The sequence below is a fragment of the Kickxella alabastrina genome (genome assembly GCF_025024165.1).
Source record: "Kickxella alabastrina strain RSA 675 chromosome Unknown BX661scaffold_11, whole genome shotgun sequence".
NCBI classification, from domain to species: Eukaryota; Fungi; Kickxellomycota; class Kickxellomycetes; order Kickxellales; family Kickxellaceae; genus Kickxella; species Kickxella alabastrina.
Window position 1 is genome coordinate 22,846 of NW_026251482.1, and position 13,555 is coordinate 36,400.

General features: G+C 54.8%; 3 protein-coding genes across 3 annotated transcripts; 1 reads left to right on the forward strand and 2 right to left on the reverse strand.

Annotated features, from left to right (window-relative positions):
* Window positions 1-729: 729 nt before the first annotated feature.
* On the reverse strand, window positions 730-6,193 carry BX661DRAFT_170948 (uncharacterized protein; the record flags this gene model as incomplete). Its single annotated transcript, XM_051533662.1, has 8 exons — window positions 730-843; window positions 897-1,079; window positions 1,129-1,644; window positions 2,002-2,076; window positions 2,559-2,868; window positions 2,904-4,492; window positions 4,719-5,882; window positions 5,903-6,193. 8 exons carry the CDS (start codon window positions 6,191-6,193, stop codon window positions 730-732), a joined length of 4,242 nt encoding a protein of 1,413 aa, XP_051391572.1.
* Window positions 6,194-8,538: 2,345 nt separating this feature from the next.
* Window positions 8,539-10,202, forward strand: BX661DRAFT_182290 (major facilitator superfamily domain-containing protein). The gene is made up of 3 exons (XM_051535938.1): window positions 8,539-8,968; window positions 9,007-9,680; window positions 9,703-10,202. The coding sequence occupies exons 1-3, from the start codon at window positions 8,575-8,577 to the stop codon at window positions 10,117-10,119; spliced, it is 1,485 nt and encodes a 494-aa protein (XP_051391573.1). The 5' UTR covers window positions 8,539-8,574; the 3' UTR covers window positions 10,120-10,202.
* Window positions 10,203-10,260: 58 nt separating this feature from the next.
* BX661DRAFT_182291 (uncharacterized protein) lies at window positions 10,261-12,354 on the reverse strand. Its single transcript, XM_051535939.1, is given in 8 exon segments — window positions 10,261-10,681; window positions 10,844-10,847; window positions 10,863-11,054; window positions 11,087-11,351; window positions 11,438-11,828; window positions 11,852-12,024; window positions 12,098-12,300; window positions 12,322-12,354. The coding sequence occupies 7 exon segments, from the start codon at window positions 12,260-12,262 to the stop codon at window positions 10,462-10,464; spliced, it is 1,410 nt and encodes a 469-aa protein (XP_051391574.1). The 5' UTR covers window positions 12,263-12,300; window positions 12,322-12,354; the 3' UTR covers window positions 10,261-10,461.
* Window positions 12,355-13,555: the final 1,201 nt, after the last annotated feature.

Genomic DNA, 13,555 nt, shown 5'->3' on the forward strand with positions numbered 1-13,555 from the left:
TGCTACTTTGCTGAGGCGTGAGATGCCCTGCTCTGCGTCCCTCATTTCCCTCTTATTGCTCGCACAATCGGCAATGCCAAAAATGGCATTCATCAACACGTCGCTCGTCACACGCTCCCCTCTCCCCTCTCCTGCAAGCATTCGTAGTTCCAGAATGGCCAAACAGCAAGCAAAAGCCCTGCTGGTGCAGCAGCAGCAGCAGCAAACAGCCGATCCTGTGCACCAATGCTGGCCGTCCGACTCTGCAGCAGCAGGCACAAGATTCATCAGGCAGCGCCCGAAAACAAACATAAAAATATTAACATCGGGATGCATATGAGAAACTGCCAGCGCTGGAGGTTTGCATTAGCTTGCATATCCGGAATCGCAAGTAAAATATGTATCCCAGATTCTTGATTCCAGCATGCATTATCGGCGCGCCATCAACCTCACACCTGAAAGCCAATCAGCGCTTGCATTGGATTTAATAGAAAACAACCGAGATCGCGCTTGATTGCCACTCTTTTTTTCGCACGCCCTCACAATATGTCGGCGGCGGCGATGATGCAGCAAAAATATGCAGTCCGAGCAACAAGCTCACATGCGCGATCGAAATATGATAAGCCCTTTTCAGCAGGGCAGAAAGAGTACTCCCAGTGCAATGGCATAATGCTTGATTATATAATTCGCACTGATTTAATCACAAACACCCATGGGGAATTTAATTACAACAAAACAAATAAAGCCCAGTTACGAATAGAACTTTTTGTTGATCAGGAACACCAGCAAGTTGGTGTTGACGACGACGCTGCCCTCGTACAGCGTCATGGTCTGCACGTTGTCGTACTGCAGCTGCAGCAGGTCCTGCATGTGGATCTCGCAGCCGCCCCAGGCATCTTGACGCCCATCAGGCTGACCTGCACGTCAAACGTGCCCGGCTGGTCGGACGAGATCGTCAGGCTGATCTTATCCAGCTGGCGCGGCGGGTACCCGTCGACGCTGACAATGACGCCCTTGTAGTACAGTTTCTCGGCCGAGTACTTGAACGACCCAAACCGCGGCACGCGCCCCGCGCGCTGCAGGTCGCGCAAATGGAAGTACTGGCGCGTGAACGGCAGCACCGAGTGCATGCGGCGCGCACGGCTGTACGCGCACTGAACGTTGAGTCGCCACCGCTGCCAGCTTCTTTGTGCACGTGTCGAGGTACTGCTCGTACGACACGCGCTGCGATTCGAGATAGTCACTCTTCTCGCGCAGGTTCATCAGCGTGATACGGATCCGCCGCATTTCGGCTCGCCGCCGCTCGCGCCGCTGCGCCTTGGTGCGGATGTCGCGCGCAATGGCGTTGAGCATGCCCTGGTACCCGTCGCTGCGCCGCACGCGGAATACCGCCGCGTAAGCCGGCCGCGGCCCGCTGGGCGGCTGTTCGCCAGGCGCTGCGCCTGTGCCGATGTTGGACTTGCGCGTGCGCTCGACCCAGCGCTCAGTCTCCAGCACGCGCATTGCCTTGGCCACCTGCTTCTTCAGCTCGCCGAACGTCAGGTTCGACAGCTCGCGGATGACCTTCTCACCCGGCAGCGATGGCGGCGGTGGCGGCCCTGTCGGAGTCGCCGCGCCGTTCCTCGAGCCCGGCCGCTGGGCGCCGGCGAGCTGCGGCCCGACGAACTAGCCGAGACGGCGGGCCAATGACCGACCGCCGCAGAGCCTCCTGCGACTCGCGCAGCGCAGCCGCCGCCTGCTGCGCGTCCCACTGGTGGCGCCACTGCACTTGCTGGCGCTGGCGCCGCTCGTCGAGCTTTGCCAGCTCAAGCTGGATCGCCGCGCGCCAGCGCGACTCGTCCTCGGGTGCCACCGGCCGCTCGAGGATCTCCAACAGCGACGCGCCCGACTGCACGGCAGAATCGATAGCCACTTGCGCTTAGTCTCGAGGAACAGCCGGTGCAGCTTGGCTGCGCGCTCAGCCTTGGCGTGCACAGCCTCCTTGGCCGTCGGCTGGTGCGCAGAAGCCCGCCGCCGCCGTACGTCGCCTGGCTCGCGCTGATCGCCGCGTCGCTCAGAATCTGCGACGCCGACGCCGCCAGAACCGACGTCGACGCGCTGCCCGACATGATAGTGATCGAGTCGTCGGCGAACCGATCTGTTAGGTCCAGCTGGATCTCGTACCGCGCCGCCATCGGTTCCGGCCGTGTGCGCGGCGCCGCGCCCAGGTCCTGCAGCACCACGCGCAACGGGTCGTCCAGCACAAGCACACGCCCGGCGCCATCCGTTGACTGCCGCTCGACCAGCACTGTGCCCTGCGGAATGGCGTCCGCCAAGTCGGCCTCGTCGTCGGCCTCGTCAATGTCCATGGCTGCGCTCGACGCCGAGCCGGGTTGACGCGCTCCTCCTCGTGCTTGCGACGCCGCTCAATGATGCTGATCACGGCGTCGTACGACCCGAAGCGCTGCTTGATTGCTCAGGAATCGGCGGCGCCACGTAGTCCAGGTTGGCCTCCAGCGCCTGGTGCACGGTTTGGATCTCGCCGACACTCATCAGATCGACGGCTTGTTGAGCGTCGCCAGGTCCGTGAACTCGTCGACCTGGAAGTGCACTTCGGGATCAACGACGTCTGTCACCTCGAACGAGTACGCCAAGAACTTGGCCGACGTATACCCGACGTAGTTGTTAAGCGGCTGCAGGAACATGTTGTCCTCGCTAAAGTGCTTGCCGACGCTGACCTGGTTGAGCATCTTGGCGATCTCGGCCAGGTTCTTGCGCTGCAGTGGCGAAATCGTCGTCTCGATGACGTCGAATGACTCGGGCGCGACGATCGCCGGGTTGATGTACCGGTAGTACACCAGGTGCCCGACGATCTTCATCACCTGCGCCTCGGGCTCGTCGGGGAACTTGCTGACAGCGCACGCCGCAGCTCGCGTGCAATGTACCGCATACCGTACGGCATCTGGTCCAGCGAGCCCTGGATCGCCGCAATGAACTCGTCGGCCAGCACGCGCAGCTGCCGCAGGTGCCGAATGAAAGTCGTACGCGTCTCCATGTCGTTCAGCGCGTCCTCGCGGCTGATATCATAGGCGCGTCGCGACTTCTCGCCCGTGCGCGACTCCTCCTCGCGGATGATCGTGCGGTAGATCACCAGCGGATCAGACTCGAGGTCCAGCCCGCCGTCCTCAATGACCTTCTTTATCAGCGGCTGCAACAGGTCGCGCAGGTACTTGCGCTCCTTGGCGCCGCGGTTGTAGTGCACTGCTAGCTTGATGAATATCGGGTTACCACGCAAAAACTCTTGTAGTGACTCGATGGACGACAGCTCAATCTGGATGGCCGCGCAAAATAGCTTGAGCAGCAGGTACTCCTCGCGCGCGTTCTGTGCAAAGCCATACAACGTCAGCACAATGGTCTCGATGAGCTTGGAGATCGAGATCGAGTCGCCAGACTCCGGCTGGCTGCTGCCCATGCCGCCACTGCCGCTGCTGCCAGCCTTGCTGTTGTTGGACACCAGCGACTGCCGCATGGCCTTGGACCCGCCTTGGTTTATCAAGAAAAGCAGGCGCGCCAGATAGATCGGCTGCGTCTGCAGCAGGTAAAACAGGTTTTGGTAGCCCTCCAGCCGCTTGCGCGACTCCTTGTCCATATTCTTCAGCGAGTACAGCGAGTTGGATGCGGCCGCTGCAACGTTAGCCAGGCCGAGCGATGTGTAGGCGCTGCGCAGGCCGCCACCGGGCAGGGTCATTGACGCTGGCCGCCGCAGCTCCTCGAGGAAGCGGAAGTGGCGCTTGGTCTGGTGCACGATCTCATCAAGCGAGATGCGGTTGCGCACAAGCAGCGCAATCTTGATGTCCAGCTGGTCCAGCACGCGGCTCGTCTGCTGGTTTTCACGGATCTGCCTGACAGCCTTCTGGCGCAGCCGCTCAAGCTCCAGCTCCTCCTCGAGATCCTGGTCAGTGTCCTCCAGCAGCGGCGCACAGCTCTGCACAAGTTTGGGCGTCGGCGGCGTGTCCTCGACGGTCAGCGTGCGGTAAGCCTTGCCGGCCAGCTTGGCGCGGTACATGTTCTGCATCTTGACAATGACGTTGATGTTCCGATCAAGGTGCGTGCGGCGCTCCTTGATGCGGCGCCGCACGAGGAATCCGCGGCACAGCGCCTGCACTTGCTTGACGCCATGCTCAACGCGGCCCCACGTCGACAGCCGCGCGCCGACCTGGTTGCGCACAATGTTGCCGCGGCATAGCGCCTGGAAGCGCACAATTGCCGCCGTCCACCCGCGCATCTCGTCGAACACTTTGCGCGCGAGCCGGCCACGCACCAACGCCTGCAGGCCGACAATCCGCCGCTCCAGCTCAAACCTCTCGGCCTCGAGCCGCTCCTGGTGCTCGCGAGCCGCGTTGGCGCGATCGGCCTTCTCCTTGTCAACGCGCTCGCGCTCCTTGCGCGCCCGCTCGCGCATGGCCTGCTCGATGCGCTGCTCCTCAGCCTCGGCTTCTTCTTGGAGGCGCCGTTGCTCAGCCTCGGCTTTCTCCTGGACGCGCCGGCTCAGCCTCAGCTCCTCTGGACGCGCCGCTGCTCGGCCTCGACCAGTTCGCGCTGCTGCCTCTGCTCAGCCTCAACCAGTTCGCGCTGCCGCCTCTGCTCAGCCTCGACCACTTCGCGCTGCCGCCTCTGCTCAGCCTCGACCACGAAGCGTGCCTGGTCCTCCTCGGCCTGACGCTGGGCGCTCAGCGATTGCAGCTCGCGCCGGCCAGCACCATGCGCGCCATCGACTGCATGACAATCGACGAGTTGACCATGCGCAGGTACCGCCGCGCTTGGCGCTTCTCCTCCACCAAACGCTCGGCCAAGCGCTGACGCGCAGAGCACTGGAACTGCAGCACAATGTCGATGCGCTTCTGCCAGTACAGCTTGGCCTTCTCCATCCGATCAATGTTCGGGTCGTCCAGGAATGTGACATTGTCTTTGAAGTAGACGGACTTTTGCCTTGTGCCCAGCGAGCGCTCGGTGACTGTTGTATTTTCTCTATCGTCACCATGGTCGTTATTGCGGTCATCCGCACAATCTTCCTCGGATTCAGGCTCAGAGTCGCTCGAGTACTCGTCTTTGTTGTGGTCGTTGTCGTTTTCAAACAGCTCGTCCACTTTCATCGGCATCACCTCGCGGGACAGGCGCGGGCGGCGGTTGCCAATGCTCGAGTCAATCAAATGGAATGCCGGCAGCTTGGCGCCCAAGTTGTCCAGCTCGGCCTGCGTCTGCGCCAGCTGCGCCTCGGAGAACTCAAGGTGGCCAACCAGGTCGCGCATCTCGGGCGCAATGCCCATCTTCAGCAAAAAGTGGCTGAGCGCGTGCAGGCAGTATATGACACGAGGCATGTTCTTGCGGTCGTACAGGTCGGTCAGCTCAAAGTGGAAGAGCCGCGGCAGGCGCACCCGGCGAATGGCGCTGAGGAAGAAGTTGATGTTGTCCGTAAATTTAAACACAAACCGCTGCCGCACGCCGCTGCTAATCTGCGAGCTGACCGCTGACACATTGCCGCTGCCGCCCGCAGAAGATGGCGGCTTCTCGTATATTTTACCAACGACCTCGGGGCAGAACGTCCGCGCCAGCTTGGCCAGCGCCACGCCGTCCCGCAGTGAGTCCTCGATAATAAGAATGTCCGGAAGGTCCTCGTCAATGCACGCCTCTATCCACTCCTTGGCCTCACTGACGTGACATAGGTACTCGTACGCGGCCAGGTTCTTGCGCTCGACATCGCACCAGTTGCCATTGCGCGTCAGCGCCGGGTTGTATTGATTTGCGATGCCTCGCGCTGCAGCCGGTGCCGGCCCTTCATCCCCATAACGCTGGGCGAGTCCGGCGGATCCACCAGCAGTGCCGACATTGGCCGCCCGCTGATTGGCGAGATACCGTCCATAAAGCTGCCGCCAGCCCGCATAACCATGCTCATCGGCCGCTGCGTATCGGCGTTTGTGCGGCTGCGCCCGCGGGGAGTCGCGCGCGGTGGCTCGAAGTATTCGTAGCTGCTGTTGGTGCTGTTTGAGATGGCCGCTGCCTTGGCCTGTGGTGGGTTGTTCATAAAGTCGAGGCTCTCGTCAATGTCCTCCATGATGATGCCGCCGCCAGAGACCTTGCGTGCTCGCCGGAAGGGCGCGTTGTTAACATGGGGCATGCGGACGGAGCTGGTGTCGACGCTGAGTGTGTTTGAGCGCGGGCGACTGCTGCTGTCCATCCTGTGTTAGATTTTTGGTATGAGATAAGAATATATATATCTATATGGAAGCGTTGACCCGAGGTTTGAAGCAAAATGTGGAAAAATGTGGTTTCGTTTTTTAAAAGATCGTTTCTGAGAAGCGAAAGTGAAATGAAAGAGAAAGAGAAAGAAAGCGGCAAGCTTGGGGTTGGGTGTGTCTCTGTCTCGTATGTTTGCTTTCAGTGTCCGCAACAGAATCCAGGCTGTACGGTTTTCTTTTTGTTCCCTTTGTGGTCGGTCTGGAGAGGCAATCGTCAGCTTTATTATTGTTCTGCAGCTGCTAAGAAAAATAAACAAAAACGTATGTATATAATAAAAATGCATTATTAGTTTGCAGTGGTCAACCCAACAAAAGCAGAAAAATCAATGCACAATTAGGATTATAAATGGTATAAATACACAAGGTAATAAAAAAGGTGTGGTTACAATGCAACAATACAAGAGAGCTTTGAATGCGGCGGAGCTGGCGATAAAAGCCTTACAAAGAATAAACAAATAAACAAACATCCGTGCCACCACATTGACACCGGTTCGCTCAACAGTCTTGTTTACTCTTTTCTTTCATGCATTGCTCTCCACCAGCAAAAAAATGGCAAGAAAGCTTTGACTTGAGGAAAGCAGGTAAACAAAGCTGGCAGTGAGTGAATGAGCGGGTGGCTGGGCGAGTGAGTACGTCATTGTTGGTTCTAGTTCATGTCAACAGATACTTTTAATACCCGCTCTCGGAACATGCACAGCCTTTGGGTCTACCGAGAGACTGGATATGCCAGCATCTACAATGCATTTGCAGCGTACCTTTATTGATTTTTGTGAGTCAAGTGTTTAAGATGAAAGCAATAAGCAAATGGCACAGACTATAAGTTTAAGCTATAAATAATGATGAGCGGAGATAGTGGAAAAAAAATTTTGCGCGTGAAAACGACGGCGTATCAAAAAAATGACTCGAAAAGGAAAATGAAAAGACGGAAGGGGAAAAAGGGAGGAAGGGAAGGAGTGTAAAATTATCAGGGAACGCGGCTCTGCGTATGGTAAACAAAAATCGGAGAGTTAGGGGTGAGAAAGGGGAATGAATAACAATAAATATTTTTGAAAAGAAAAAACAAAGTGGAAACAAGAACGATAACCTGAACCAGAGAAGAAATAAAAAGGCAAGTGTGGAATTTTTCTTTTCCTTTCGCAACTCAATAATTTCACTACTAATCTCCCTCTTCTCACAGCTCTCAGATTTCAACAAAAAGAACAGAAAGGAATAAAGCATGACAACTGGGATTTGCCGTACGTAAACAAAAAATTTTGTGACGCTCGGTGCAGTTGCAGTAGTATTACAAAGAAACTGCATGGTTGCAAGGGACGAAGGATTATTGAGCAGAGTGGTTTGTAAGTGTAAAAAATTTGTGAGGTCGGAGCACTGTTTCCTGTTTTTTTTGCTCCCTTATTTCGTGACTGGGCTCCCTGCTCTCCCTTTTTTACTCTTTGTGATGTTAATGTGAGCAGTAAAAAGGGAAGCAAAGTCTTAAATGAAGCATAAAAGCAGTTTTGCGCAGCATTCATTGGCTGCAAACAAAACAACAAAACAACAAAACAAGCGGTCCGCTATTTGAGGGGCTGGTAAGACAGGGCTCTGTAAAGTGCAACCGTAGCAGCTGCGTTTTTTGCGGTCTGGCCCACCAAACATTCAGTCAGCCAATTGGCTTGCTTGGCCGCATATGGACGAGCGCACTGTGCTCGTCCAACGCCAGAAATTAAAAAGTAGGCTTGATCAGGATCACTCTTTATCTGATAAAGACCAGTAAGATCATGGCCAGGCCCCGGATTCTCCGCACAGCATCAGATACCACCAGCTTTTTTATTTAGTGTTTGCTTGGGCCAACAATTCCTGCAGTGGGGAGATAATATCCGGCAACCTGGTCAAACTGTTCGGGTTCTCCGCACTTCTTGTTTCATTGCCTCTGTCAGCCCGCACGGCTCGCTGATATAATTATGCGGGGGGGGGGGGGGACAAAAACAAGCCAGAAAGGGCCGATGCATTTTTTGTAGTTGTTGTTTTGTCAATGGGAGATAAGGTGCACAAAAGATGTAAAATATAAAATTTTCCACATAATTGGGCGCAGCCAGTTTTAAACATCGTTTCAATATATATTTTTAGAGTACAAACTTTGAAAGAAAAAACACAGGCGTCTTTGGAGCTGAACATGCATATGATGCCCCTGTCTTGATTTGCTTCTCCCTGCGCTGCACCTTTCTCTCTTGCTTTCTCTTTCTGTTTCTCATCCGTTTATTATTATCCGACACCCACGCTTTATTGTTGTACTTTCACTGCGTGGTATCACGACTGTTTATATTTACACGTATAAGTTATTATGGCTACAGCTTCGATATCCAAGCCGCTACCGTCGGCATCGGCGTCGGCATCAGCATCAGCACTGCGCTCCGAGGGCAAGCGCATCTCACGCATCGTGTTCATTGCACTTTTGCTCGACATCCTCTCGTTCACGATTATTCTGCCGTTGCTGCCACGGTCGCTCGAGGCATACAAGGCCCGCGAGGGCGCCGACAGCAGCACGCTCCTGGGCTGGACCCTGCAGCACGTCACGCAGCTGCGTGAGCTCATCCTGGCCAACGCCGGCGCGCGCGCCTCCCGCTTTCTCCAGCAAGGCGCTCGCGCCGATCTGGTCCTGCTTGGCGGCCTTTTGGGCTCCGTCTACTCTCTGCTGCAGTGCATCGTCGCGCCCATCATCGGCCGGCCTCGGATCGGTTTGGCCGGCGGCCCACACTGATGCTGTGCATGGCAGGGAACATTGTGTGGACTGTTCTGTGGGTTTTCTCGGGCAGCTTCGAGAGCTTTCTGGCTGCGCGCATCATTGCTGGATTGAGCGAGGGCAATGTCCAGCTGTCAACGACTATTATTGCCGATGTCACTGATCCGCAGACCAGATCGCACGGCATGGCGCTGGTGGGCATTGCTTTTGCCGTCGGCTTCACGATCGGCCCATCCATTGGCGCGTTCTTTTCGCGGATGAACATCGAGTCACAGGCAACGACGACTTTCGGGTATGCGCCGTTTGCCGTGGCAGCCGTGTTCTCGCTAGCGCTGCTGCTGACCGAGAGCCTGTACCTCTATTTCAAGCTGCCCGAGACCAAAAACTTTAACTCTCAGCGCAACATTACCAGTGCTTCGGCAGACTCGGCGGTGGCAGCGCTGGACAGCGGCAACGAGGAGCCGCTGCAGTCGCAGCTTCAGCCCCAGCCCGGCGCAAGGCTAATGCAGGAGCGGCAAAAGACCAAGAGCATATTGAGGCAACTCAACTACGTGCATTTCGCCTACCTTTTCTTCTTCTCGGGCATGGAGTACACGCTGACTTTCCTCACGCACGACCGGTTTAACTTTTCCAACGCGCAGCAGGGCAAGCTGCTCGGCTTCATTGGCATCACCTCGACGCTGCTGCAGGGTGGCTACGTGCGCCGCGTCAAGGGAAATCAGCCCACAGAGACAAATCCTTGTCGCCCAGGGCATGGCTGGATGCACCTTGGGCCTGCTGAGTATCGCCCTGTGCTGCATCAAGGCCGATGCAAAGGACATGTTGAGGCCGTCGTGGTGGCTGTGGGCTGGCGCGCTGGGCTTTGCCGTAGCCTCGGCGACGGTCGTCAACTGCCTCAACTCGATGGTGTCCCTGGTCGGCGCTGACGATGGGTCGACGGGGCGGAGGCTAGGCGATTTCAGGTCAGCTGGGCAGATTGGTCGCGCCCTTGGCCCCATGTTCTCCTGCACGCTGTACTGGCTCGCCGGTGCTTCGACGTGCTATATGGTTGGTGCCGTGGCCGTGGCTGCCATTACTTTGGCATTTGTATCGGTTATTCCAGCGAGCACTGTGATGCACAGCAGTGGCTTGAAGAAGAGCCAATAAACTGAAATTGTAATTGGAAAAGGAGAAAAGATGCTGATAATCGAGTGTACAGAAAATATTAATACACATAATAAATATCTAGCTGAAAATAAATCAACAAAACCAATGCCGAAGCCGAAATATTCCAAAAACTGACTTTGACTGCACTACGACGGGCTCCTGACTACGTGAAAGCCGTGTTCTACTTTTTATTTTTATTATTCATATGTGGTATGTGTGTGTTCAGTTGGAAAAGGAGTGATCGGATGAAAATTTACAATATGAAAGTAAGAAAAAAATAAAAATAAAACTCGACGATTGTAATCAAAAATAATATTGGTTCATATGGCCACATATGCTCGCTCATGATCCAAAGCCCTGAGCGGCCGCGGATCCCGCCGCAACCGCCTGCGAGAACGGCATCATAGCGGCGGCAGCAGCAGCGGCCATCTGCTGGGCACTCGGGCTGACCCCCGACGCCGACTGCAAAGCCATCGTTGGCAGGCCCATCTGCGAGGCGCTCAGCTGGCCACCCATGCCCGCGGCGGTGGCAGCGGCAACCATCATGTCGACAGCATTGGCACTGGCAATGGCGTTGGAGTTGGCGTTGGAGTTGGCGTTAGCCGGCGGCAGACATGCCCATCATAACCGGCTTTCCCGTATTCAAATCAATGCTGTGCATCGGCACACCATTGGACGACGGCGGAATGGCTGCAATAATCTCCTTGACCTTCTCGCTCTCTACAGGGCTGCCGAAAATCAACGGCTGCAGGATGCATTCGGCATGCCATGCGGCAAATTGTCCACGCCAAAGACGCCGTTGCTCTGGGCCACAGGGCACTCGCGGTGCGCAGCCAGCATGGCACGCAGCTGCAAGGACAGCTCGCGCATATGGAGGTACTCAGCGCGCAGATTGTCGTTCTGCATCTTCATATAGTCGTGGCGGTCCTGGAGCTCTTTGAGCTGCTTCTTCTTGCGCTGCCGGCACTTGAGCGCTGCAATGCGTTGCGCTCGAGGAACTGCTTGCGCTTCTCGTTGCTGCTGCTGCTGCCGCTGTTTTCCGCGTCAGAGTCGCCATCCTGCAATATGGCCTCCTCCGTGCGCCTCGGTAGTTGCCTCGCTGCTGCTGCTGGAATTCCGGCGGATGAGGGCTCGGCCAGTGGCGTGCTGCTCTTCCTCGACGCTGCGCCAGCGGCTTTGGAGCGCTTGGCCTTGGCTGGCGGTGTAGCGGTGGAATCATTTTGCCGCTTGGTCTGTTTGCCGCTCGTGGCTGTGCTTTCTGCCGCTGCTGCTGGGGCCACAAGCATTGAGAGGGCGACAGTGTCAGGTGAGCGTTGACAGCCGCAGCGGCAGCGGCCATCGAGGCAGTCATCTGCGGCGGGGCAGTCAACGCCATCGACGCCACAGGCAGCATTTGCTGCTGCGTTTGCTGCCCGGTGCTATCTGCAATGGGCCCAAGTCTCAGCGAGCCACCGGGCGTTGATGTAATCTCCTGGCCCTCGATGGTCGCCCTGATCATAGCCTGGATGCCAGGCGTGGTCAGCGCTAGCGGCAGCTTAATGCCATCAGTGGCAGCGACAGTTGGCTGCGCTTCACCAGAGATATATGGTGTCAACCCAGTGTGCAGCAGCGGCTCGGCCAGTCTCAGGCGAGGCGTTATGCGCGCCGCGCCCTTTGCTGCCTGCTGAGCCTCCGCCGGCCCACCGAGCATAGCCGGCGAGAGTGGGCCGCTGCGCAGGGATTCGGGCCCCACACACCCGACATATCTGTGGCATGCAGAGGCCCGCTGAGGGCAGTCACCGGCGGCAGCTTGACTCTGTACTGTTGCCGTGGCATCTCTGCAGCCAAAAAAACGTTGCTGACTTTGCTCCCGCTTACGGGCATGCTAAAAGGCCGCTGTCTTTGTTGTTGTTGCTGCTGCTGGAACTAGTTATTTCGTTGTCATTATTGCATGCTGCCAATTGCCGCTGTTTTGCTCAGAGGCGCTCTTTGTGCTAACGACCCTCGATGGCAATGTGAATTTCATTGATGTCGTGGTGTCTGAGGCCTCCTCGGATACGAGTGTCGCTGCCGAGGCATCCTCTGAGCGGACCAGCGAAAAGCTCTGCTCGAAGGGATTTGGCTCGAGGGATAGCTTTGAGGCCCTGCGCCTGTGTGTAGCCATGACTAATTTAAAGTTTTGCAAAGAGAAAAGAATAAAAAATAAGAAAAATAAGAAAAAAATAAGAAAAAATAAGAATAATAAGAAAAATAGGAGTAAGAGAGAGAAGCCAAAATGGCAATTAGGAATGACAATAATAATGGTGGTCGTAGTTTTTAGCTTTTTTTTGCAGCAGATAAAAATAAAGGATGAAAATATGTCTACCCACTTTTGTTGCGCATAAAAATTGGAGAGGGAAAAAAGGCAAAAAAAAGTAAGGAAAAAATGAGCCAACCGGAATCATCGGGATTTTCTTGTTCTTATACAAAACGGACCACACGCAGCCAGTCAGACAAAAATAGAAAAATACGAAAAAATATAGCCATTGATACGACTGGCAGCGGTAGCAAACAAACAAGTCTGCGAAATTGAGAAATTGAATCAATAATAATAAGCAAAGTCTTCAGGCTTTTGTTGAAGTAGAATATTTATGCATAGTCGAGCCATTTCGCAAGGAAATTTGTTTTTTTGGGTCACATTTTTATTATTATTTTCTCATCGGCCTTTTCAAGCAAGAATAAAATAGCTGGGCCAAATGACGTAATTATACACTCCACTGTGAGTAGAGGCGGTCATCATCAATCAACAGCATAAAAAACAAAAAAGGCTGAGGGCAAAGCCAAAAGCCAAAAAGCCCCAAAAATCAATGGCATCGCTCAATTGTGCATTTGGGAAAAGACGCGAAAAGAAAAAATGAACCAATCACTGACTTCACCGAGTCAAAGAGAAATAAATCAAATGAATATCTATGCTAACTGCCAGCGGGGATTCAATTGCGGCTATGCAAGCCAATAGAGTCGTTCGGCGCTTTGATGGGCCTATTGGCCCGGGCAATCCGTATTACGAAAGCTCACAAAGTGAAACGACGATTGCCGCTGCTTTAATGTCTTTTATTTCTTTTGTCACCACCACCACCGCACAAACAAAGCAATAGCTACCAGATAACAAGGCAAGAGGGTAGGGGCGGTAGCAGCAAAAACAATACAAAACAAAAAACCAAACAGATGAATGGTTGGATGAATGGATGTTGTGTGTGTATGATAATTGCATAAATTAAAAGTAAATAAATGCTAAAATGTGCGCATTTTTTTGACTTGACATGTAGGAAATGCGAGTATGCACTATGACATAGGTGGCCTGCCTGGCTGTGCTGCGCCCATTGTTTACTTTTTGTCTTTATTTGATAAGCATTCCTCTTTGATGCAGCTGATCAAAAATTAACGTAGTAGCCTAATAACTTGAAATTTGAGTGCCGAG